At 38.4% G+C, this 27992-nt stretch overlaps 1 protein-coding gene across 13 annotated transcripts in view; it reads right to left on the reverse strand.

The window, feature by feature from the left end:
- The window catches only part of NFIA (nuclear factor I A), a gene marked incomplete at its 3' end in the record, with an annotated part of 555825 nt that overhangs the window by 112857 nt on the left and 414976 nt on the right, over positions 1-27992 (reverse strand). For 10 of the 13 annotated variants that reach the window (XM_081056507.1, XM_081056517.1, XM_081056514.1 and 7 more), the window contains exon 4: positions 1021-1095. The exons of the other annotated variants lie outside the window; for them this stretch is intronic. In XM_081056507.1, coding sequence (XP_080912633.1) covers positions 1021-1095 — 75 coding nt within the window. The remainder of the gene's footprint in view (positions 1-1020; positions 1096-27992) is intronic. 13 annotated transcript variants of the gene reach the window in all.

The following is a 27992-nucleotide window of genomic DNA, read 5'->3' on the forward strand; positions in this document are numbered from 1 at the left end:
CTGCATCCCATTTTGGGATTCTGTAGAGTCTTCCAGCCTTATGAAATAAGAGCAGACAGAATCCAAAACTGTGAGATCAGGGTTCCTTGGCTTGCTTGACCTGACATCTTGCCATAAGATTGACTGGTTTACTCTGTCAATCTTGCAAGACAGTGATGCAGTGAATGGGTCGTGGTGGTGCTGGCAATGAACTTGAAAAGGAAAGATTCCTTTACTCCGCCTTATTCCACAAATGATTTGATTCAGCTTGAAACCAACTTTAACAATGTAAAGTTTATCTACAGGTGGCATTTTGAAGTAGGAGGGTGATAAAAAATTTTAATATTTGGTATATATTTTTTCTTCTTGTTATTGGGATCTCGAACATAATCATTATAGGCATGCTTTAAAATAAATACAAAGTGATGTTTTTGAGGAAAGGGAACTCTGTGTGTGTGTGTGTGTGTGTGTGTGTGTGTGTGTGTGTGTGTGAGAGAGAGAGAGAGAGAGAGAGAGCGAGAGAGAGAGAGACAATATCCTATGCCTTCTCCTTGAACTGTTTGGATTATGTCATAGCAGAAATACAATCAATGACCCTTTGATCACTGGAACAGGGTGGTGACAGGTACTCTTAATTCACTGTTGTTGGTGATTATTGACAAGCTGGTAATGACCATGCTGTACTGTGTCACTCATGCTGGGGTCATTAGCATCCTTTAAAGGTCAAAAACAATTTTTTTTAATGAAGAATTTCTTAGAAATCAGGGAAGCCTCAGAAATTTTTAAAACCAGGTTCATACAACAAACTAGGGAATATGTGAGACACTCAGGATTTCAGGCCTTTCCCTATGCCTCACATTAAATTACCAAATTTTCCTGATTTAAATTCTTGGCTGTTAAACAAACTTCATGGCAAAAGTCTTCCAATGGGTGGATGAAAAGGGGATTCTGAAAGCTCTTAATGTTTCTAGGAGGCCTCGGCAGAAAGTAAGCACAACCCAAAGGCAAATGTGTACCAAATCAAAGCAAAATTATACTTACTCTGTGACACTCTTACTAGCTCAGTCACACTAAAAACACCTGATGTGACAAAACTGTCCTGGAAGCCCAAATGTCCTGGGGAAACAAAAACAAAAGAAACAAAGTGTCATAAATAGAAGATATTTGGCAAAAGAATTCCAAACATGAGTTTCATTGTGATTAAAAAATATAATGTCTACTTTCATATTCTGCTCTAGTTCGAGTTTCGGTGGGAAGGTACAGTCATTTAGATATGTAGTTTTTTTGTTGTTTTGGTTTGAATCTGGAGGTTATGGAAAGCTATGACACAACAACTGTGTGACTTTTGAAATGGTAAAAAAAAAAAACAAAAAAAAAAACCCTCAACAGGAAATCTGAAACAAAAGACGATTTAAAATAAATGGTTACGTTGGCTGGCCTCTGAGACCTTAAAAACTGGGATGAAAACAGCCTACCTAAGAATCAGCCAGGATAGCTAAATTCCATAACAGTTTTTAAACATTATGCTTTAAAGAAACATCTGATGGGGATTAGCTATCCATTCATTCAAATCAAACAAGATTTAAAGATGTTCTCTTCAATTCTAGAGGCACCACAGGGTAAATCTTTGAAAAGCCAGACTACAATAAGCAAGCTCCAACCCTTGAGACATAAAAACAAATTCTTTTGAGCACAAATGAAAATTTAGATTTGTTTCAAGAACACGAGGTTTTTGTGGGTCGGTTGATTTTTTTTTTAAGAAAAGATAAACTAATGGATCAAAAGTTTTTGAATTTTGTACTTACTGCATTTTTGCTGCATATAATAATTTCCTTTAAGATATCTGATATATCTATTTCAACTGCGTATTTATTTTATAGTATATTCAAGAACATGAAACTTAAAAATGGCAAGAAATATATAATTGATGAGATGTCATTTCCTCTCTGGCTCTAAAGTTTTCTCATTCTATGACTCTCACAGAGGTAGAACACAGTTGAAAGATATGTGTGTAGAGTTAGTGTAATCATCTGCTTTAAAATCAGGGCCAAAGGAAAAGTTGTTGGCTGACAGGATATTTTAGAATAACTGTTCTTTGAAATAAAAAACACACCTTTAAGAAATGCAACATAAGAAAACAGACCAATCTGGATATATAACAAACAATTCATAAATAAATCTATGTTATAAACAAAAGCCCACTATGAAAGGGAAGCAAGTTTATCTATGGCATAGTTTATGTACCAATAAATGCGTTAAACGTCATGCACATAAACACGTGCAAAAAATCACCATGTTCTGGAAGACTATAAATGGACCTATAAATTCTTTTTCTTTTGGTTACATTGGTCTTCCACATAAGAAATATTTTTTTTACTGGGACTTACAAGAAAATTTTCAGTTAATTTTTAAATCAAACACAATCTATGATATTTTAGATTAACAGCTCTCAACTTTAGAATACTCAATAATCATAAATTACTTTTTAAAATAAAATGGCACTATGTGTGGTGATGGATGTTAATAAGACTTATTGTGGTGATCATTTCGAAACATATCCATACAGCAAACCATGTTGTACACCTGATGTTATGTCAATTATATCTCAATTTTTTTTAAAAAAGAGAAAAAAGTATATAAACCACAATTTTAAAAAAGGCAAAATTTCATTTGAAGAATTGCTTAAGAAATTTTACCTCCCAAATAACCCACATCCAGGTACTTAGTTGACTTATTTGGGAAGTGCCTGAAGTGTTGTCTCTTGGATTAAGAGAACTGAGAAGTAAAAATAAATAAATCAACAAAAATTCTCTAACGTGGTCTTGGCAAAACAGACCATCACATCTCTTTCTGTTGTGACACTGTTCACATCACATTTATCCCACAGACCATAACAAAGGAAATCCAGCCACAGAGTACATTAAGGTTGACTTCAAACAGGTAACAAAGGAAATTCGTAGCTGAATAGGAAAATCTGGGTTGATCTCCAGCTCTTGCTCATCTCTGTCTGCGTGTCACCTGCCTGCAGGCCGATACTCGTTTCAGTTCCAACCTTTGGAATTCCTTATTGTAAGGACAACTTAACATGAATTTCTGTACAGAGCGAATGTGAGCACAGGTACTTTAATCCTGCCACCAAAAAACCAAGCAATATATATTGAAAACTAAGTTTGACACAAAGGCTTGGGAGGGGAAAATCCTTGTGTTCATCCATTCAAACCTGCCCCCTGTTCCAACGGCCCCTTTTCTTTGTCCACCTCTTAAAAGTTGGTATTCTACAGGGGCGGCCGGATGCCTCAGTTGGTTAGAGCGCGAGCTGTCAACAACAAGGTTGCCAGTTCAATTCCCACATGGGATGGTGGGGTGCAACCCCTGCAACTAAGATTGAAAACGGTGACTGGACTTGGAACTGAGCTGTGCCCTCTACAACTAGATTGAAGGACAATGACTTGGAACTGATAGGCCCTGGAGAAACACACTGTTCCCCAATAAAATTTAAAAAAATAAAGTTGGTGTTCCCCAGGGTTTATACTCATCATATATATACATATATACATATAGATATAAATAGATATATCTGATGATTCATTCATTTATTATCTATACATATATACATATAGATATAAATAGATATATCTGACGATTCATTCATTTATTATATAGAGGGTGACCCAAAAAAGCAAAAAAAATGTATACACATTTTAAGAAAGGAAAACTGTATTAAAATTATGATACTCAATATATACCGATAACAAAAGATGAATACTAGTCACGTTTGACTTCTGCAATTACAAGAGGTGCTCAAAGTGGTTACCACTGGCGTCCAGACACTTCTGCTTATGGCAAACTACTGCTTGAGCACAGATATCATCTCTTAAAATGTGTATACATTTTTTTGGCACTCCTGGTATATATATTTCCTAAGTTATTGCCTCCATTTTCATGATATCAGCTCCCAGAGTTAACTGTGATATTTGTGAAAGCTAGAATAATGTTCGTTTCATTCTCCACTGTATTTAATGCCTGAGACAAAGCGGTTAATATATGAATATTTGTTGAATGAGTGGATGAATGAATCTATAGGCCAATGACTCTCAAATCTTTATCTTTTGCCAAGATCTCTCTCCTGGGTTCCAAACAAATGAATCAAATGTTTATTGCGTATTTCTTTCTAGATAGCCCACGGGTATCCTCAGACGTAACATGTCCAAAGCTCAAAGTATTTTCTTCTCCCCAAAAACCTGTTCTTACTCTTTTGACTTCCTGACATCAATGAACCATCCACTGTTCATCGCATTTTCTATATTTTGCTGTCATCCCTGACTCCTGCCTCATACATACCCACATCCACCTAAGCCTCACTGATTCCATTTCTTCCTATTTCTTGACTCCATGTACAGCTCCACTTGTCTCCTATGGCTATGGCTCAGGCCTCTACCGGTTCTCACCAGCCTCCTATCTATGTTCTCTAGCATCATCAGTCTTGGCTTCTCCTCTAGTCTATGTTCCCCTCTGCAGCCAGAGCTGTCTTACTAACAAGGTACATCTGATGATTCATTCATGTAGTCAATAAATATTTACTGAGTCCCTACCATGGGCCAGGTGTTGGCCTAAGGGTTTGAGATATAGTCTCTACTTTCAGGGAATTTAGTCTATGATTTAGACAGCTGAAAATGGAAAACAAATTGTTTAAAAAATTATAAATGGTATAAACGATCTGAAGGAAACAAATAGGAAAAATTTTAGAAAGGATGGGTAGGGAAGGTCTCTCTTAAGAGCTGACATCTAAAAGATGCTAAAGAAACAGCCAGGAAAAGAAGGAGGGAAGAGCTCTTCAGGCAGCAAGTTTACCATGTACAAAGACCCTGAGGTGGGAAAGAATGAGGTGTTGGAGAATCTAAGATAAACCCAATGTGTTCAGAGATGAATACCCCGTCAGAAATCTTGCGAGAACCCCCCAGAGAGTTCCGGGTACGGCACAAACTCCTTCACGCGGCATGCAACCTTCATGTAGCCTGTGTTTTCCTCTCTGGGCTCTTTTTTTGTATCTTTTATTTCTTGCTTCCAGCCGTACTCCTTGGCCTAAGTGAATATATGTTCCTACATGGTCGTGGCTCAGCCTCTCCCCTCACACTGCTCCTTCTTCCTGGATTTCCGGTCCTTCCAACTCTTTATTTGGACTTCCTGTCATTCCTATTACTTGTCTTTAGGACTCAGCTTTGTTGTCCTCTCTCGCAAAGCCCTCCCTGTTTACTCTACTGCTGGGGATGCCTCCTTTTCTCTTTTCTCAATATTGACCTGCTGTACTACGTATACAGGTAGCTCTCATCTAGGACTTAGCACACTACTGCAATTTTGTCTTTTTTCCATTATTAGACTATGAGGCCTTTGAGAAAGAGCATCTTCTGGGTCTCCAGCCCCCCAGGTCCTAACACAGTGCCTGATATGCAGTGAGCACTCCAGAGATGCCTCTGAAGAAATACAACTCAAATGTGCTCAATATGTGTATTTTCCTTTTTATAAAAACATTGACAGAACTTTTTATTTTGTATCTCATTCTCTCTCTCATCTCTAGCAATACAGTTTGAACTAAAACTAAGCCAGTGTGTATTTTAAAACTATTAAAATGAGCCATCCAAAGAGTCCCTCCAAACTAAACAGAACAAGGACAGAATAGACAATCCCTTTAGATACAGCTTCTGATCAAGGAGATGCCATCAGGTTCTCTGATGAAAAATGTCTGGGGGCTGTCCTATTGTTGAGATAATGGTTCATTCTTTGGGAGACCAAATAAAAACAGAGTTGAAAGGCAGCATTATTTAATAAACATAAAGGGCCAAAAAAAGACAGAAATTATTTAGTCTGAAGCACAAACTAGGATCTGTGTGAACCTGAGAAAGTCAATGACAAAATAACAATTTGATCCTTCCCCTCCCAGCAACCTACCTTCTAAGGCTTATTTTGGTAGAATGTGTATAATTTAGAAGGTGGAATATATGTGTGATTGTACAATAACCAGAAAAATAAAAATAAGAGTAGAATTATTTCACAAATTCTGATGCAACCATCTCTTCACAGTATTATGAAATTATCAGATAGCCTTGACTATATTTATAATGTCTCTCGAAGGAGAGGTCTGTGTAAACATGCCATGGAACTTCAAATGACTATGAAAATGGTTTTGTTCCTTCACCAATTATTTGGAAACCACTGGTGAACTCTAAAGGAAGACAGCAGCGAGAAATGAAATCTAAGAAATGATGGAAAAATGACACAGCTAACGTAATTACTAAGCAAACCTGAGTAGATTAATATTTCATTCTCACTAACACAAACCAAATCATAAAAATGACTTTCAGGGAAATAACACTAATCTGAGTGTTCTATTTCATTGCAAGATGAGAGAAAAATGGAAAAGAATATAAAAAGGTACGTTTAGGTAATTCTGAATTCAGATGTCAGTTTTAAAAGATCCTCAGTTGGAAAGCTGATTAAACATTCCCGAAAGGTCCCAAGATTTACATTTTGAATAGGGTCTCTCAGAAATGAGTGGAAAACATATACTTTTGTTAAGTATCTTAGATGAAAAGCCAGATTGCGTAATGATCTGACTCTCCAATTGTGAACTACTGTTCAGGAGCAATTGTAGAGAAGATTGAAATGAGCAGATCCTTTTTCGTTTTATATAAAATGGCTAAAAAAGTTCATTCACTGAAGTCTTGTTCAATGAATTCCCAATTAAAGTAGAGATTTCAATACCTTGGAGTCAGTCATACTCACAGTGGGGAGAAATTAGGCTTTCTAGGAGAGGCAGAACTATAAAAAACTAAATTATTTTATGGGTGGTTAGGAAAAGCAGCTCTCTTTACCTCGATGATATCAGCAGTTATGGAAAATGCCATTATATGGGAACTACATTTCATCTCATGAAGAGACTGAACATCTATCTGCCTTTTAACAGGCATGAAAGGAAAAAAAGTTCGATTTGCAGAGAAGACAGGTAACCTTGCAGAACTGTTCAGAGGTCAGGGGAAGAAACAGCTGGGAACAAACCATCCAGAGGGCTGGCCTATAAAGAAAGTTTGAATGTCCACGAAGTGGAACAAATGTATCTGAAGAGGAAAGTTTATACACAAGATGGCATTTCTGTTTGCCCTGTTGGGATACCAAAGGACTCTCAGTTCTAAATTATCAAATTTTATCTGGCTAATGGATGCGGACCAACCGCAATCCATAGGTCACCGCAAAGAAGGTATCTCTATTCTATTCTCCCTTGGTAAATAAGGTTCTATTTATTACTGGTTAAACACAGGCCAATAACCAGGCCTATCTATGCTTGGGCTACTCAAAGGGAAAAGAGCTCCCTCATTCTCACCTTCATGTTCCCCACATATTTGGGATTGCCTGGGATGTGCAGGCCCTGAGCTAAATCTCGATCAAACTGCTCTCACAGAACTTATGTTCTTGTCCTGCTAAAGGAAAGTTTATTTCATCAACTTCTCCCTGGAATTTTAATTTCTCCTTCTGGGAACTCCCCACTGGCTCATGAGCCACCTAAGGAAAGCAAATGGAGCTTTCATCTGCCCCCTAGACCTCAGTCAGTGCATTTCGGGTGTGCTCAAGTCACTAATGCTAAGTTGAACAGCACTTCTGCTCTACTTGTCTTACAGCATAGCCTCTTACTGCTTTATCTGACAGTTATTTGTTTACCTGTCTTAGCTCTACACTCCTACAACAAATCAGGCAAGGGCAGCGCTGTGTCTCATTATCTTATATTGCCCACAGGGTCCAGCACAAACCCTTACTCTAGTCGGGTAATAAATATTCAGTGATTCGGATGAGTGACTTGAGACACCCTTATTTGGTGGCCCTCGAAAGCACAATGTAAATCCCATCTACAATGATGTGCTACTTATATACTTTTAATTTTGAATATCTCAGAAGGCAGGTTTTTGTGGGGTGAGGGTATATTCCTGCTGGCACAGTAAACCCACATTCTAAAATTTTGGTCTGATTTTTGATTATACGTTGACTATTTAAATTATTCTACCATTCAGTGATGACATTTGAGATATTTATTTTAAGAGTAATTACTTATTTAAAACAAATGCTAAAAATTCAGACATCTACTACAAAAGAACATAGCAGCAATAAAAATACACATACGTTCTGTTTGTGTGATTAATTTGGGGGATGGAAGAAATTTCAATTGGTAGCCTGCTTATGATAAACATTAAGATTGGTATAAGACAATGAGACTAAAATATTTCTATATCTAGAAAGTTGTGCTTGATAACTTGTAAAACAAAGAAATGATATTTGCCAACTAATAGTATGGATGAGGTGTTTTGAGATTTTCAGATGAAAAGGATTGTTATAAATGCATTTGTAATATGGTTGTCATTCTGGTTTATCATAACACATCAAGGAGCTGTCATTAGTATGGGAATAATGCAGTCTTAGCTGAAAAGAAGGATGAATCAAAAAGAGGTTTCAGTAGTATATTCATGGGACTTACGTAGTGCTGAGTTCCTTCTTTTGTAGCTCCAAATTTCCCTGCCCTGCTCAGGTACTGTTATTCAATACAGGTGTTTTTTTTGTGTGTGTGTGTTTTGTTTGTTTGTTCTGCCATATCCATAAAGATAAAGTCAATATTTGGTTTACTGCTTTGATTCAACACATATTTGTTTGAATGCCTATTATATGGCAAGTGCGGTACTAGGACCTGGAGATATAACAAGAAATAACACAAGGTCTTTAGTCTCCGGGACTTTTACATTCCCAGTTAAGCAAGATGTTCACATCAAGATTTCCAGTAACGTATTTGTCTAAAATTGGGTTTTTTTATAAAACCTTTCTAGGAAAACATTCACAACTAGCAAAGACTATTGTAATGTCCTCTTATGCTGAGACTTCTGGTTATCCAGACATATCCATGGTTCCCAGCCTCACTTACAGTTAGGAGTGACCACTACTGTAAAGTGAATGGAAGTGATACAATCAACTTCTGCCTGAAATGAAATTCCTGCTCTAGACACGCCCTCTTTCTCTTTTTAGGAGCGATTAGGTTGGTGCAAAAGTAATTGCGGTTTTTGCAACTATCTTTAACCTTTTAAACCACAGTTATTTTTGCACCAACCTACCGTGTTTTCCCCGAAAATAAGCCCTAACCAGAAAATAAGCCGTAGCATGATTTTTTCAGGATGCTGGTAATATAAAATAAGCCCTAACACGTCTTTTGGAGCAAAAATTAATATAAGGCCTGGTTTTATTTTCGAGGAAATATGGTAGGGCTTACTTTATATTATGAGCATCCTGAAAAATCATGCTAGGGCTTATTTTCCGGTTAGGTCTTATTTTCAGGGATACATGGTAATAGAACAGTTTCAACTATGCAAACAAAGACAGTGCCCATGGAATATCAGAGCAATAAGACAGGAGGAAACTGGGAACCTGAATGACAGTGTGGAGAAGAACCACTCTGCCAAATTAGCCTGATCATCTGGAAGAGTTACCAAAAAGAAAAATAGATTTCAATGTACTTTAACCACTGTATTTTTTTTGGTCTCTTTGTTATAGCAGCCTAGTACTTACCCTAACCAACATAAGTGCCAACCTCTCCCTTTAGAATTTACAGTGTCACAAATTAGCAGCACACAGGCCAATTCTAGTCTATGGATCTATTTTGCTTGGCTAGCATAGTACTGATTTTTTTTTTTAACATATGAATGTTTTTAAATTGGGCATCAGCTTACAAATGCATCGCATTCCCCAATACTCTTCATCGTATTTCATTTATCCGAATGATCTGTAAGGGCCCTGTAGGCATATAAATTTGTGATGCCTACTAGGTATCTTCTCTGTACTTTAATCCACTGGCATGGTGGGGAGAGAATGGATGGATGGTTGGTATCATTCATCCTATAAAAAAGCCATCAGTATTTCACGATTTCCTTGAGGATTAAGTTTAGATTCCTTAGTTAGGTATTTAAAGCCCTTCAAAATCTTGCCTATAGGACACCTCTTCAGTGTTATTTTCCAATACTCTGTTTCCCCAAAAATAAGACCTAGCCGGACCATCGGCTCTAATGCGTCTTTTGGAGCAAAAATTAATATAAGACCCGGTATTATATTATGTTATGTTATGTTATACTAGATTATATAATATTATATAAGACTCGGTCTTATAGTAAAATAAGCGCGGGTCTTATATTAATTTTTGCTCCAAAAGACGCATTAGAGCTGATGGCCTGACTAGGCCTTATTTTCGGGGAAACAGTACTACCCAAACATATGTTCGCTGTGCTACAGCCAAGATGTCCCATCTGCTATTTTCCAAATACTGATATGCTCCATCCTCCATATTAAGGTTCATATCAGTGCTTTCCTGAAATGCCCCACCAAAAACAAATAAATAAAAACAAAGATACAAATATACATATATAGATTTCCATAGTAAAATAAGTTTGGAAACCATTATCACACCCACCCTTGGAGAGTGACAAGGAACATTTACATGTTAAAGCCTCTGAAAATTCCTGCAATAAACAGACTTTCCTAATATTATTTGGCTCAGTATTTCATAAACAATTTGATAAGGATATCATTCGTTTTTTTGTGTTTTTTTAAAATTTATTGGGGTGACATTTGTTAGTAAAATTACATAGATTTCAGGTGTACAATTCTGTAGTACATCATCTATAAATCCCATTGTGTGTTCACCACCCAGAGTCAGTTCTCCTTCCATCACCATATATTTGATCCCCCCTACCCTCATCTCCCACCCCCACCCCCCCAAAATATCATTTGTTTTTGACAAATGTTGTTCTTTAGATACATTGTTCTGCTCCTTTTCCTATTCTCCCCATTTGGTTTATGTACCAGTGGGCTGAGGAGAAAGCAGAATCTCAATTCTGAGCTAATTAACACTTATAATGCAAGGGCCAGGGACAATCCATATCTTAACTTACAATCACCTCAACACATCTACATTAGAAAAAAATGGATCAAACTAGTATTGTCAAGTTAGACTACCTATTTGAAAAATTTACCCATAGAATCTTTCCAGGTAGTATTAATTATCATCAAAAGTATAACTCTCATTTATCCAGTATTTACTATGTATTTGCTACTCTGCTAGCACTTTAAGACACATTAGCTCTAAATCTTTGTGCAACTTCTTGCAGTTAGCAATACTCTGATTTTACAGAAAAGAAAGCGTAAGCTCCGAGAGGTTGAGTGACTTGCTTATGGGCACACAACTAGTGGCAGAATTATGATTAGAACACAGGTTTGTTTAGTTCTTTTACATAATACATTTTTTTCACCTTAACACATCATATATAACACCAGAGACTTGATTATCCAGTCTTACCCAAAAACCTTATCACATCTTTTCACCAATTCCTACAGTTAATAAGGGAAGAGTAATATTTTATTAAATTAAATTTGATTATCAATGACTTCAGATAAAGAGGGTTTATGAGTTTGAGTTACAAGTGATTAAGCAATTAATTAAAGGACTGCATCTAATAGACAGCAAAACACCGAATAAAAAGTTTTAAAAGATTTTTATTTATTTGTTTAGAAATGGTGGATACATGACATGGAATGAAGTGGAAATGAAGAGATTGTAAAGATCATCTAGTAATGGAGTAATCATCATTGTATCACAACAAAAAATTTTAGACTAATAAAATAATGAGGTTTAATTTTAAAAATATAATTCATTTAATATGTTTGCTTTCATGTAACTTCTCATTTACCTCAGTTTTTTCCTTTGGAACAGGCAGAATACATCTAATCTCTCTTTCATTTTACTACCCTTTAAATACTTGAAGACAGTCTCTCAATCCTTAATTTACTCTCCTCCAGGGTATATATCCTTTCTTTCATTGTTTTGTCATGTCAACAAATTAATTTCTCCTAAATATTTAGGATCATGAATTTATCACGCCCATAATAAGCAGAAATAGGTATTTTGCAAGTGGACCCAACTACAAATTAGTTCTGTACAAGAACTAACACTTGCTTTATAAAATCTTTTTCGACACCATAAGAAAATTTTTTTAATAAAAAAAGAAAATTTTGCTTCATGTTAGAAAAAGTAAGTTCCAATATAATTAGTGTAAGATCTATATTTTATAAATACTTTAAAATTAATGTTTTTAATGCACCATAAACTTACAAGTATTTTTTAATTAACCTGATTTTGAACTAAAAGGGGTTTTTAAGCAATTTTATTGTTTTTATGTTCTGAATCAAAGTTTCCTCTAAACTTGGACAGTAACACTGATAATCTACAGATGGATCAAATTATTTGTAATAGTTGCAGTTTCTGCTTATAAACTCTAACATATACTGGAGAAAAATAAGGAAATGTATTCTCTGAATACATCAGAAACTGATTATCTTAAGTGAAACAGACATGAAACTGGATCACCTGAGGGCTACCCTGGGTTATGGATGTAAAACAGCAAAAAACCTTAATGCCCACTGTCCTGGTCTTCCTTTTTAGGTTTCATTCACATGGTTGTGAAACCACGTACAGAGAGAGCTCTGCTTGCTAAACCACCCGAGGACACATGCAATGACAAGGAAAGAAGATGACCAGGAGCCATGTGCTAATTTTAAGACACTCAACACCGATTTGGGTCCACCAAGCATGGAAAGAAAATCATTCATGAACTGAAGCAATATATTTAAAAAGAATCCTTGTTTATTCTTTTCCAAAGACTGAAAAAAAAAAATTACAAATAGGTAGATGTGGTTTTCCAAATACATAATAAAATTAGTTAATGTTTAGAACCACAAGATACAAAGAGCTTTCATCTTTTTAAAAGTCATGTGCTTTGTGTAATTCTTGTTCACTTACCCGGCAATTACTTAGTTACTGATGCATAATTCACAGTGTTTATTAAATTATAGACTCTATATTATACATTTCTGCCAATACTATGGCATGCCACAAATTGTGTGGGCCACTGTACTTTGAAGTTTGCTGGCTTAGCACAAACACAAAGTATTTTAGAAGTACCAGAAAATTCTTTGTGAAATATAACAGAATGAATTAGACTGTTCAGGCCATGTCGTGTTAGCACAATGGAGAAACACTTTTAAGACTTTAAAGTCATGTAATACAATTCTAGGCTGGATTTTTCTTGTTAAAAAAAGTAGAATGGGAGTGATTGGAAGAGAAAAGGGCCAATATTTGACAACAGAAATCAGCATAACCTTTTAACTGCAGCAGCCATGGGTGACTGCCCTTTGACCTTGAAAGATTATGTGGGATTTCAATGACAACAGCTGGAAGTGAGCATGTGTGAATAGAGAACACAGATCTGAGGCCTGGTACAAAAGACTGCACAATCTCTGCCCAGATCAGAGTGCTGATTAGAAATTGTTTCCTGGTCCTGGCTTAATAGAGTGTGATAATGAAAGTTTTTTTTTTTTTTTTTTAATTGTTCCAGCAAGAAATCATTGGTAGATTTCTTTTACATCCATTCTCCACCTTCGGCTCCTCAAATCGTCTAGACCAGGGGTGTCCAAACTTTTTTCAACGTTTTTCACCAAGGGCCATATGCGGTAAAATACACAAACAGCCAGGCCACTCACTCGAGGTGAAGTACATATTGCCTCACCTGGTTTATTTAAGTAAACTAAATATATTTTTGGAATTTGCTGCAGGCCAATTAACAATGGATCATGGGCCGCAGTTGGCCCGCGGGCCGCAGTTTGGACACCCCTGTTCTAGACTTTCATAAGTAACAGGTCCATCTTTCTTAAGGGAATGGTTAAAAACAAAACTTTGTTTCACAAGTTACTTTTCATAGACAAAATTTCTTTACGTTCTTGAGTTCCTCTTCTGAGCTTTAAAATAACCTTTACTATGGCACTTCACATAGGGTGTCGTTATTTTTTTTTGTTTCACGATCTGTCCCACACAGACGCACACACATGCACAAGCACATAACTTGAATGAGAACTCAATGAAAGTAGAAACTGTGTTTCTCCTCTTTTTAATTCCGCCATTTGTATACAGTGTATAACGTATGGTGGGGCCTCAATATATGTATGACAAATGAACATAGAAATAAAATATTTCTTCTCCACTTATTCTTTTTATTCTTCTTGAGATATAAAAGTAGATTCCTACACAAACATTTCATAATTTCATTGTTTTCTTCAACCAGTTTCACATATACATTAGCAATTTTTTAAGTTAAGTTTTTAGGTATGTTTACTCAACAAGAACATATGAAAAAGATGAGTCAATACTTCCTTTTAAAGATAAGGTAACATAACCTAGTAGAGCGATTTGACAGCTTGGTGAATGTGGTCATTTCGATCCATAACACCGTCGATGAATGACATTCATTGAGCTGAAACACACATAAATTGACGCAGGTGCACTCTCAGATTCCTGTGTAGAATCCCCCTACTTGCTGACATTGCTTTGAAACCACCAGAATAATGCCACATAATTACTGAAAGGACATCGGGTTATGACTCATTTATGTTGTTTTGGTTTTACCATACACTCTTATCTACCACATGATTGCTGCGAATTTTGCTAACTATTCTAGCTCTGGATTTTGCTAACTACTCCAGTTTCTATACCAAATGAGCAACTCCTTAGCTTCAGAAGAAGTTGGTCTTTCCTTTATGCAAATAATACCCTGAGTCGGGCAGAAACCAACCTGGCTGTGCAGTATGAAACAAGCAGAGGCTGGTGAAATTGACTTCCAAATCAGACACGGGTTGTCTGCCTACATCCTTCTACAGCAACTCTAGATGTTATTCCAAACAAGCCATGGGACAAATTGTTTTTCAGAACAGACCGAATCCATTTGCCGTTTCAAAATTCTATAAACAGAGTATTAAGGAATTCAATTCCCACAGCAACTATATGGGCGTTGGCTTTGGTTTTATGGGAGTTTCTGCCAAACTCACATATTTGTAGAACTATATTGGTTTAGACTATCCTTTGCAGTTCAGAGCAAGAGGCAACCAATGCTTGTGATCTCAGTTCACTTTAAGGACTGGGTCCTGTTGGTGACAGGTATACATGATAAATGTTCCAGAAGGCTGACCTAATTTCCGTTGAAGTGAGTGTTTTGCTAAGGACATTCCCTCAAAGTGTCAGCTTGTAACCAAAGATTCAAACAAGCCAGTGACCATTCTCCTTAGTGAGTTATTACCGTTGCCTAGGAAAGTTCACTTAAAATGAAGTTAATTCTGCCTCACCTGTCAAGCTTTGCCAGACTTACTTTTGAATTTAAATAAGTTATATATCTAATTGAAAATAATTATGAAAATAAGTTTCACAGTTTTTAGTCACTTGTGGTCTGAAAAACCAAAACTCTAGGCCAAATATAAATCAAGGTAAAGTTGCAATGTATTTGTCTTTCCTCTTGTAAAGAGATCAATACGGCAATATGTTCATTCGTTTTGTTCTTCAAAAATTATATTTGCAAGGTACTATTTATATGTAATATAGTAGAAAGGACAGTATTATGGAAATTAGAATCCTAAATATACTAAGCCTGTCTCCTCATAAGTAAAATGGCACTAATGGTTGTACCCATTTCATAAATTTGTTAGGAATAATGAGATAATGCACTTAAAATACTTAGGAAAGAACCTAGAACACAAAATGCATCCAAAAGTGAAAGCTACCATTGCAAATAATAAATACATTCGTTATATATCTTAGATCATGCAGGGAATCATGCAGGGAATTTTTAAAAGAAAAAAATAGGTAGAAATAACTAGGTTCTTTTGACATGGACCAGTAAATAATGTAGGTATTTCTATAAAAGTTGTGTACATAAATAAAAATGTTGATAGCATAATTTTATTTGAGTGAACTTTTGAGCAAAAATGAAATTATTTTCTGAAACAAATAACACAAAACTTCCCCTTAAAAACAAATCCTCTGGTATGTGTTAGGTGTTTCTAAAGTGAGATACAACAGTACTCAATTTCCAAATCATTTTAAATAAATTGGGTGTAAATTTTAGGAATTTAATTCCTTAATATAATCTTGTTTGTAATATTTATAAGCTATAACTATTTATAATATCTAAAATAATTTGAAATGTAAGTATCATTTATTCTTTAAATGCATATTGACCATCTACATGGGCCAAACATTACCCTAGCTATGAGAATACGTATTTCGGTTTTATATTTTGGAAGTGATAACTCTAGATAATCAAGAAATGGACCCTCAACTCATTTTTTTTTTTTTTTGCAGATCAAGTTTTATCTAATTTTTCAATAAGTGATGTATAGGAATAGTTAGGAGAAGAGAGAGTGAAAATGACACTTTTTTTTTTTTGACCAGTTACACTTTATTTTTTCAACAATTTGATTTGTTGAAAAGTCTTATTGGTAACTAAACGCAAGCTTCCTGTTCTAGAAAACAGGTATTTAGAAATGTAATTTTTCAGTATTTTTCAAGTGAAAACTATTTAAACTTTTTAAAATGTTTTGGACGACATAAAAATAAGCAATATTAACATGAAATGTAGAAATAAGTTTTGGAGATGAACCACCCTCTGGTCTCAAGTTTCCACACTTCAGCTCCTTCCTTCAATATAAATGGAGAGCCATCAGAAAGCATTGTTAAAAAAAAGGGTTTTGATTCTTTATAGCTTTAAATCAATGCTAAAAGAATTTGCCCTTTTAGGCAGAAGAATGATCGACATGTTTCACTTTGCTGCCTTTGATCATCGAAGCACTTGATGATGCAGGCCATTTCCTTGATTTTAGGGAGCAGAACCTTTGTTTTGCTCTCAGAATGGGCCGAGCACATCTTAGACGCCGCTTTAGCTAAGTCAGAGCACCCAAGTTCTCGGAATTTCTGCAGAATTTCTCATCAGGGTTATCAGCATTCTGAGGAGTATTTCTGCCAGTGTTCAGAACTACCCCATACGCTGGGCAGTTAGCACCCCGGCCTCCACAACTGAATGCCAACAACATCCCCTCCTGGGACAGCCCAAAATGCCCTCACACATTTTTGAACACCCCTCAAAGGGGGCCATATTGTCCCTTGGTGAAATACTCTTTAGTGTATGAATACTGTCTTACAGATCTCATTAGGTATTTAATACTATGTAATTCAGCCCACTACTGAACTAGCTATTGTCGCTATAATTAGAATGCAAACTCTTATAAGCCAGGGAGTCATTATTACAATCCTTTTGAAATTTACTTTCATTCTTGGTCATGCCCTCTACCCTCTCACCCTTATCCCACGTATCTAGTTCAGATATTACAGGTAGAGCTTGATGTTTTAAAAATTGATTGTATTGAACGACTGTTTTGTTTTGGGGTAGGGTTCTTATTTATATGGTCCATAAATATAAAACACACATTTTGGACTTTAGAAGAGTCTTGATTTCAAATATTGGCTCATTGGTCTGTATGTGTATGTGAACATTTTGGCCAAGCCTCTTTGATCCCCTCTTGTTGCCGAGAAGATATATTCAGTGTTAATAACCTCCCAGGAATCACACAGAGCATTTTGTTTGTCCATAAGAGCGTCACTGTTCCTAAAAGTCCACAGACTCTACAGAAATATGAAATAACTTGCAAAAATGGAAAATAAATATGCATTCTGTTCTCTGCTCTCAATAAAAGGATGTAGGTGAAATAAGAAGACACAGGGACAAGTTACCCAAGTCGCTATTGCTAAACCAACCAACAGCACTCTGGAAATAGATAGGAAACAAAACTAAGAAACAACGGCTACATGTTGTAAACCAACCAGGAAGTCCAGTGAGTGCCTTTGTCTCCACTGCTCATTCAAGGGGAGGGCAGCTCTTCCAGCTCTAAATTTTTTTTTCTCTCTAATCATTCTGATAGTATAATTTTATGTGAGTAAACTTGTCATTTTCCCAAAAGTAAGAGCCTAGGGTCGCTACTCAGTGTCAGGTTGCACAGAAGTCCTTCTGCTTTGTCATCACGAAGGGGCCCTCCCTTTTCTCAACTCCTACCCCTAACACTAGGAAATCTATAACATCTCCTCAGGTTGTAGGAAAGTCACAGACCGGGGGGAGCCTCTGTGCACGCATGCATATGTGTACATATATGTATGTGTGTTTAATTTAGTTTAGTCCCTCCAAAACCTACGCAGAGACAAGCACTTCCTTGTCAGATGTAAACTGTCAGGGGCCCTTGAAATAAACTATTTTTCACTAACAGAGGCATTTCTGATCTTCAGTGCCGCCATTAGCAACAACGCACGAGGGACGTGATTGGAGGCTAACCTGAACATGGAGCCCTTCTGGACACAGCTGGTGACGTCAATAGCATCCTGCTCTGTGATACAGCAAATCGTATGAAAAAGTCAGTAAGCTCCAGGGCCAATTCTGAGGTTCCAACTACCATCAAAAGGGTTAGGGGAAAGCTAGGTGTAGTTCTTTTTCTAAAGGTGCTTTCACTATAAACCTAAAGTTTTCTCTACCGCCTAATTTGTTCGTCCAACAAACATCTGTTGATGCTAACCTCTAGGCTATATAGAGCCGATGAACTTGGAACAAATGTCAACATACGCCCTATCTATCCCCAAGGGCTCACAGTCCAGCTGAATACCTTTCAAAGAAGACCCCATCAGAAGACTTGATTCACTCCTGCAAGACCCAATTCAAATGTCACCACCTTTTGATTTCATTTCTGTATCCTTAGAGCATCACAGCCCTCTACATTGTAGGCTCAATAAATATTGATGACTGCCTGAGAGAAGAAGATGAAAGTGTAAGTCAAACTTAGGGGGATCCACAAGGGTAACACTATGGTTAGGGAGCCAACTGTGCATGTTGGGGGCAAGGGAGGTGGCAAGCATTACCGCTAGATAAAGGTTTGAAAAGATGGGAGGGCCAAAATTTGGACAATGTTCTGTAAGTAATGGTCAGTCTTGAATCACAATTTAATGTATCATTAGGGGAATATTTTCTATAGCTTATTATTTATTTTTATGTCAGACATGGTTCTCATTCAATTACTTAGCTTTGTGACCTCGAGTACATTAAGTAAACTTTCATTAGTTTATCCAAAAACCATTTGTGAAATACGTATTCTATTTCAGGCACTATGGTAGGGATGGGGGTGTATGTCTTTGAACTTCAGGTACTTGCAGTCTAGTCAGCGAAGCAGGCCAACACAGGGATAATTGCAATAAAATATGATAAGAGCTTTCGTAGTGGAAGCTGACTCTGAGAGCAGAGAAGACCCTAGAAGTAGTCTGACAGGATTAGGGAAGGCTTCCTGGAAGAGCAGTAATGGCTTATACAGTCCCCCAGTAACCAGGATTAGCACTGTGAAACAGAGGAAAGGGGTATAGTTTATTTGTAGGTATAAGAATAACAATAAAGCAACAATAACTATTAATATTTACTGACTGCCAGCGCATTTTTACCTATGTGCCAGCTATTCCTCTCAGCCTTTTCATGTGTTATTTTTTTATAATCTTCAAAGTGCTACGAGGTAGGTACTATTCTTATGTCCCCATTTTACAGATGAGGCAAGTGAAGCACAGAGAGTCTTAGCAACTAAGTCATGGTGACACAGATAGTAATTGATAGAGTTGGGATTTCAGCTCAAAATAATCTAATTGAAGAACCCACATTCTTAACCACGGTACTATCCCTAACTGCATTGAAAAAAGTACCTACCTCAGAGGCCCAGGTACTGAGAAAGGACTCAGTAGATGATGATATGATTGTGAGAACTATTACTGTCACCAATGTATACATACAAATTCCTGAAGATCTAACTACAGCTTATTTTTCTCAAGAGATGATGGACCCAGTGAATTATACCCAAATTGAAACTCTAGCTTTACAGTCAAAGGGAAGTGTCCCCTCACGAAACAACACTATGGGAAGGTTATTTCTTCCATATCGGTACCACTAACACCATGATCTCTAATAACAGTTTGTGTCCTTTAACACCATTTCCCTCCTACCTCTTCCCCATATGTATGGTTTTGATTCAGTCTTACCTACTACTTAATTTAACATATTTTTGGTTTATATGTGCAAGCTTAAAGCTATATCAACTTAATACTAGAAGCTGTGATTGAACCCTTGGGGGACAGACTATAAAAAAGGTTATATTTTTTTGTTGATCCAATAAGACTGCACAGAATAAATCTTATTGTAAAGAAGTCCCAATTTTTTTTTCAAGTCAGAATATTGGGGAGGGAGTCAGCAGTGAATTACAGAATGCCACTAAGAACCATGATTTGAGAACTCATCCAGCTTTGCAAATCAAGTTAGGTAGTAATAAAGAGTTCTAATAAAGAACAACATTGGAGCATTGCTGGTAACTATGTTTTCATCTGAGAGTCCATTAAGAGATGTGGACACTGCACTTACAAAGGTCTTGTGTAGACAAAAGATGGGGAGATTATAAATCTTTTGCTTGGTCCTGGTTCACCTCTTTGAACTCTACTTCCCAACACCCAAAGTAAAGGCCAACTGTGTACCCACAAGTCCACGGAGTCAGGCTTATCATTATCAGATATTTATTAGGTTGTCCATGATATAAAGAGTGCAGGTGTTATTGCACAGAACAGGTACCATATGGCTCTCCATACCTTCACGTCAGTGAACCTCTAAACAGAAATGTGCAACCTCCGCTCCCCACTGGGTGTAATGATTCATCTGAGAGGCAGACAGCAGAGGAGAGAACCTAATATTGCTGGGATGCAGATTAAATGAAATAATGCATAGACCCCAGCATAGCACCTGGCGAAAGTTGTAGATGTGGGAAACCAACACAAAGAGCACCAATTCCTAATATGTTATGACGCTATGCCTAGGCCCCTAAGACTTCAACAGTGATTCCAAAAGGCACTTCACCATGTATGGAGGCCTCCAAGCATCAGACCAGGTGACTGGATTATTTCATAATACTAAAAATCTGCCAGTCGTAAATGCTCACAGAATACTTTAGTATTAACAGTTAAGACCGCATGGTCCAGTAATGTAACTAGTAATATGACACATATAAAAGAGAGCTCTGTATGTGTTGACTAAATGCATTAATGAACTACTGATGGCATAATGTATGTACACTTTGCTTATTAAGTAGAACTCAATACGTGTTGGTTCTTCTACCTTAATTCAATGGTTCGCCATTAGGGGTTGATTTTGCCCTCAGGTGGCATTTGACAATGTCTGGATACATTTTTGGTTGTCACAACTCGGGGGTGCTCCTAACATCTAGTCAGTAGAAGCCATGGTGCTGCAAACACCTTACAATGCACAGGACAGTGACCCAGAAGAAAAAGTGTCCTGCTCCCAAGATCAGTGGTACTAAAGTTGAAACACTGACCACATTTTTACTCAAATCTTGAGCATGATATGTATATTTTTAAATTATTTTCAGAAAATGCAATGCAATTCTAACTGAATGCCTACTGTTCCTGAATTCATTCCACTGAAACTTACTGAGTGCCTACAATTTGCCAGGATTGTGCTAGCGCTGGGGAGACAGGTGAAGACTTGCCTGCCAAGCGCTTATACAGGCATATAACCGTGGAAATGTCATGCAGGGGGTCAGCACCAAGACCAAGTCATGTCTACACCAATGGCAAGGAGCGCACAGAGCAAGTAGCATCTAAGATACACAGGAAGGGGCTGCCGGAAGGCCTCACAGTGGTGGAAGCAATTGTGTTGAATCTTGAAGAAGGTATAGGAGATTTAGGGGGAACGAGGGAGGGAGGACGAAGGGAGAGAGGGGCCGGGAGAGGAGGAGATGGAGGAAAAGAGGAAAACAAACACAGAAAGCAGGTGATACGTTTGGCTTACAAGGGCTGGAGCTAGGAGCTGGGAATACTGGTGAGACCCAAGAGTCTGACAGGCCCTTTCTTAATAGGGACACCATTGGCATTTTGGGGCAAGTTAATTCTTTACTAGGCAGGACTTCCAGAACATTACAACATATTTAGCATCTCTAACTCCTCCCTTCTTCATCCCCACCCCCAACACTAAATGGGAGTAACGTGCTTCCTCCATGGGTGTTTTCACATGAGGGGAAGCCTCTACTTAGCGTCAGTACCCCAAAGCACTGGTACACTGGCCCTCCATTTGAGCTTGGTTAAAGTATCGTAGAGCTCCCGAAGAATATTAAGTTTGTAGTAATGAGATCAGAGAGACGGTGAAGATGGCAGTTCTGGGTGGAAGGAGGCTGAGTCCTCTGTTTCCAGTGGTCTTTTCCTGCTGGTACACCATGGTCATATCCTTGCTGCAACAGACTTGTTAAAGTCTGATACTGCATCTATACCACCAGAAAATGTGGCCACCAGCCCAGCACACTAAAGAGATTTTCAAAGCACAAAGAAGCGCTGAATTGATTAACATTTCACCTGAGATACATTTTGACTGAGCAACTCCAACTGGGTCTTTGTAAAACATCTCTGTCACTGTAAAACTCTAGGCATTCAAAGCGAATGGGTTTCAAGACTTGTACATTATTAAAAAGTCTAAAGGAAGCAATTGCTTCCGTTCATGCAACCACTCTATAAAATAGAACAGGGGGAGATATCCACCTAAATTCCTATACGTTCGAGGTCTCCTTTCACTCCCTGGACTGAAGAGAAGTGGTTACCACGTCTTTAACATATATAAACCTCTATGTGAATTTTCCTGTTGTTTCTCTCTCACAGTTGAAAGTAAGAAAAAAATGGAGGAAGAAGGGAGAAAGAGCATGCCCAGAAACGTGAAAAGATTTAAATAAGGAAGAATCATGGATAGATTTGTGGGTCAGGGAGCTCTTCTGGTGGTTAGCGTTGGGGGGGAAGGGGGTCACTCCATTTTTCCCTGAAATGAAAGACAGTGTATACTGATATTGAAGAAGAGATCCAGACTCCAAGATTCATAGGAGTAACATGTTGGGAACGTGAATTAGAGGTCTTTTAGCATTCAATCCTGACAAAGCCCCTCTATATGGACTGCTCGGTGCTGGGCTCTACGTAATTCACATGATGTAGAGAGTATGCAAGCTCAGATGAAAGCAGTCAAGTCCTTTAAGAAAAACGACAGCAAAGAAGAAGATACACAAAACACTGCAGAGTAGTCCCAAAGAGATAACGAACAACTTGGTCTCTATGTCTTCTGATAACTGGGCAAATGGAAAATGGTTTGAGAGTTTGGCCCTGCAGTATGGATTACTAAGCAATCGGATGGATTTCTTACGGACCCTATGGAAATGCTAAGTTTGAGGCGCTTTACATCAACACTGATTTTCTCTTTTTTTCTTTTTTTTTTTTTAACTTTTATTTAAGTGTGTTTTTCCAGGACCCATCAGCCGCAAGTCAAGCAGTTGTCTCAATCTAGTTGTGGAGGGCGCAGCTCACAGTGGCCCATGTGGGCTTCAAACCAGCAGCCTTGTCGTTAAGAGCACCGCGCTCTAACCAACTGAGCTAACCGGTCGCCCCAACACTGATTTTTAATCCTTCCACATAAATAGGTGTAGGTCCGACTTGGAACACAGCAGAACGTTTATTATAGGGCCCCAGCAGGGCTCCTGAATCAAAACAGTAGCAACGACAACAACAGTAGCAGAGACACCAGCAACGACCATTTACCGAAGACTTACTAGGCACTTGACACTAAAGCATACAAAAAAATGAGTCAGGTGTTGCCTTCTTGGCTTTCTCACTGAGAAAACTAAGTTTCAGTGAGCTGGTTGAGGGCACACCGTAAGGAAAGGACCGAGCCAGGATGTGAACCTAAAGGGACTCCACGCTGGCCTCCTTCCCACAGGGACACCCACCTCATTATGCCTCAGCTTGCTTCTCTGCAAAACTACAACTTACTACCCGCGACAGCTCACTCATGTAAGACCGTTCTATTTTACACATGGCCTTTAAAGCATGAATTATACATACTCGGATGATACACACCTGGGGAGGAAATCTCATCTCACTCATTTTAAAAACAAATCTTTGCTCTTTTCTATAGTGTAACCTCAATGAGACCTCAAACAATTTTTATCATCAATGATGATGATGGTGTCCTACGGGTCTTCCCCATGCATTTCATCCTTTGACTGAAGCGCTAAAATGGCAACGCATGTTAAACTGCATTCATTGTTTTGTTAAAGGTTGTCACTGCCACCTGCTTTCTACCATTACCAGAAAGAAAATATAACTTCCTTCATCTCTGTTCCCCTCTGCAACATTCATATAGAGACAACCTAGCTACTGTTGCATTTTTCCAACTTAAAAATGGAAAGCCAATAAATTCCAGTACCACCAGGTGATTCTGCTAGACTTGTCCTTCACCCAGTTCAGCTACAGAAGGGGCTAATAATCTGTCACACAGGTAAATTCATTACCACAGATAATGTCATCATACTCCTAGGGCCCATTTTCACAGCGAGGCACGCTCTCTCTGTGATGTGGTATCTCAGTTCTCCAGGGAGCCGTTTACTGCAGACATAATAATAACAACAACAACAACTTACATTTATAGGGAAGACAAGCCTGCCTATGTTTTCTAACTCTTGACAAAGAATAGCTCCCAGTTCTACTTCAGATGGCATCAGTTATCATCATGAAAGGCTCAGGAAAATCTGGAGTCTTTAAAAGATGCCTGCAAATGGAGCTGCTAAAGGTTCATAAAAGTTTAGCTATCACAAACAGGTGATTCAATTGCCAACTTCATTGTGCTGGGGAAACACTCCCAGTGGTATTACTCCAGAGCAACTTAATAAAAACACGAAAAGGAAACACGATCATACTGGGGTACTGGAAAAGATTCTTTATGGATTAATGGCTGATTCACTCGATCATTCAACACACTTATGCAGGTGACTGATTTTCATTATGGTTTAAAAAAATCACATTTTCCAGTATCAGATTGCCATGTGGTTATTGCAGAATGCATAAATCCTTCCATGCTCACGCTATCTGACCAGAGTTGCTTTTTTTTTTTACCCCTAGAGACACGGCTTTAGTCTAAAATGGGTAATCTATTCTCCATTAATCACTTCGATACTTTCTGAACTCCTTCTATGTGTACAGTACTGAGTTAGATGTGGTAGATGACGGCAAGATGAATTAGAAAGGACAACTCTCAGAAAGACACACTAGAGCTGAGCAGGCCATAAACTTTGGCATAAGAAGACTCTTCTTACATCCTCAGAGCTCTGCATACCTTGATGTGACAGGACAGACAACTCTTGGCGTGTATGGACTTGATGATCCTATAGAATAAACTCCTCTGGGGCTCCCAGGCCAAAATGTGGGCCCTACATGTTTATGAGGTTTGGTGGTACCAGTCAAGAACATTCCACAAACACAGTGATTCAGGAGCCAGCATCATTTTATGGGGGAACCTAGTTATCAATAACGGTAAGTGGTAAAGAAAAGGTGGGTGAGAGAGAGAAAGCATTCTAGAAATGACAGCTGAGGGGAAAAGGAAATTCTACACCAAATCTGATAGTTTCTATCCAAGGACAATTCCAGGGTTTGAGGGTGATAGGTGAAATGGCCCAAAGCCCGGCAGGCAGAGAAGTGAGAGAAGCAAAAAGGCTGCATAATGAGACCCTGAAAACAATCAGAAGACAGTTTCTGGCTAATAGAAAGGGAGTCCTCTGGAGTCAGGCTCTGGGTTTGAATTCCAGCCATGCCCCTTCACAAACCAAGCCTCAGAATCTTCAACTGCTCAACAGAGCTACTACTGACCATCCAAGGATTAAATAGGAGAGCAGACCCTGAAGAGATAAGATGGTTGTCTTTCGCTTCCATCCCACTGGAGGAGCACGTCTCACAGGGTTTGGCCCCAGGATGTTCAGAGGATGGAATCCTGGTTTTCAGATGCTTACATAGGGACTGATAAAGTCTGTCTGCACTCTCAGATTATCTGCTTATAAGGTCTGCATGGACAGCTGATTTCATGAGTCGACATGTCACAGACACTATCCCTACATGGAGTCTCAAAGTCTAACTTGCAACCTCTCTGATACTTCTCTTGCTGCTTTCTTCTGCCCCTCGAAAATGCAGAGATTTCTGCAGGGCCAGCCAATGGCCGTCTGTGTGCAATGGAGGCACCCTAAGGTACATCTGCCCTGATGCCTGCCGGGGCATGGTCATGAGTTGCCCCAAGGTTATCTTCTGCCCTGCTAACCAGTTCCAAGAACCTTCAGTTCTTCCTGTTTTGCCACTCTTACTCCTTCTCCTTCCTTCTTTTTATGTTTCTCTGGCTCTGTTTTAATATCTCTCCACTGTCTATCCATTTTCCACCTGCCTACTTTTCCTCCTCTCTCCTTAAAAGGGGTTACTGCTTCTCAATCTCCCATGACCCCCATGCACTTTAACATCCACATTTCCACTGTTTTCCCCTGTGCCCCTAACTTTACGCTATGCTGAAAATTTTGGTAAAAGACCATGAAATGTCAGACTTGAAAAGCCAATAGAAATCGACGTAAATTTCATGGTGATAACAATGGTAGCCACAGCTAATATGGGATGAGTGTCCTCATTTAATCCCTGCTGTGAGACAAGCACTGTTGTTCCCATTTTTAGATGATAGTAAGAGACCTGGGAACAGCTGCACAGTTATTGGTTGGAGACTGGAGACTCCAAGTTCAACTTTCTTTCCCCTCACGGCGGTCCTCACTTGGCAAATCAGGAAGAAAGCAAAGGCGGTGTCCCATTTCAATTTTCTGTCCTTATTTATTCCTCATAGATTTGAGTGTCTCACGGAACATTTGTATACACTATAAACAGTATTTCTTGGAACACCGCGAGCTTTCACCTCTCCAGTTCTACCAAGGATAAGCCCATAGATAAAGTGTCAGGAAGTAAAGGTCAATTTTGGCTTCTCTCCAACCGGTGACCCTTGCTAACAAACTTGCTGCTTCCCCAAGGATCACTCCACAGAGTCTTCGGCAGATTCTTGTCAGCCCTACTGGAAAAATATCTCAACTCTGAACTCCCCATAGTTTCCATTCTTTCCACAAACTTGTAGACCACCAGCTCTTTGAAAAGGAATTCATTCACTTCTTCAAGCTGAAGATGTAACTAAAGGAATTTTAAGTTCAACATGACTAACATTTAGGATGCTTTGGCTTTAGAAGTCAACATCAAATAAACTCAGAATAGAGGTCCCATAGATTACTGATGTCACATGATCTCTTACCTAGATTACTGCAGTAGTGTCCTAATTGGTTTCCCTCCTTCTGCCCTTGTCCCCTACAGTCTGCTCCCAACCACATGACATCCTGTGTCTCCTCTGCTCAAATCCTGCCAATGACATCCGCGCTATTGAGAGTAAGAGCCAGAGTCTTACAATAGCCTCCGTGGATCTCTGAGTGTGATTCCCAGACTGGCAATATCAGCATCACCAGGAACCTTGTTCGAAATGCAAACTTCTGAATCAGAGAATCTAGGGGGACTGACCAGCAATGTGTGTTTTAAAAAGTCTTCCAAGTGATTGTGACACTGCTAACGTGTGACAACCACTGTCCTGCATGAGCTGCCCCTCCTCCCCAGCCTTTATCTGAGTCCCTCTCCTGCTACTCTCCTCCTCACGCACTTCTTTCCACCTACACTGATCTTCCCCAGATATCTGTATATCCCACTCCCTCACCTCCCTTCAGGTCTTCATTCAAACCTCAACGTTCAAACGTCAGTGTCTCAGTAATATGTCTGTGGCCATCTTCTTTAAAACGCAAACTACTCCTGCCACCTATTCCGCTTCCTTTCTTAATTTTTTTCTCCACTTCTCACCACCTGACACACTACATAAAACTTATGTTTTAACTCTCTGTCTCCATCAACTAGAACGTAAGCTCCTTTGGGGTGCAAGGAGCAAGGGTTTTAGGGGCTTTATTCACTGACGTATCCTGTGCAACTAGAAAAGTATTTGACACAAAGTAGGTGCTCAATAAATATTTGTTGAACGTTAAAGGAAGGAATGATTACATTCTGTGACTTAGTACTATGTGACTTCTACAATGTATTTAACCCCTTCCAGCCTCAGTTTCCTTATCAA

This window comes from Rhinolophus hipposideros (assembly GCF_964194185.1).
Source record: "Rhinolophus hipposideros genome assembly, chromosome: 8".
NCBI lineage: Eukaryota > Metazoa > Chordata > Mammalia > Chiroptera > Rhinolophidae > Rhinolophus > Rhinolophus hipposideros.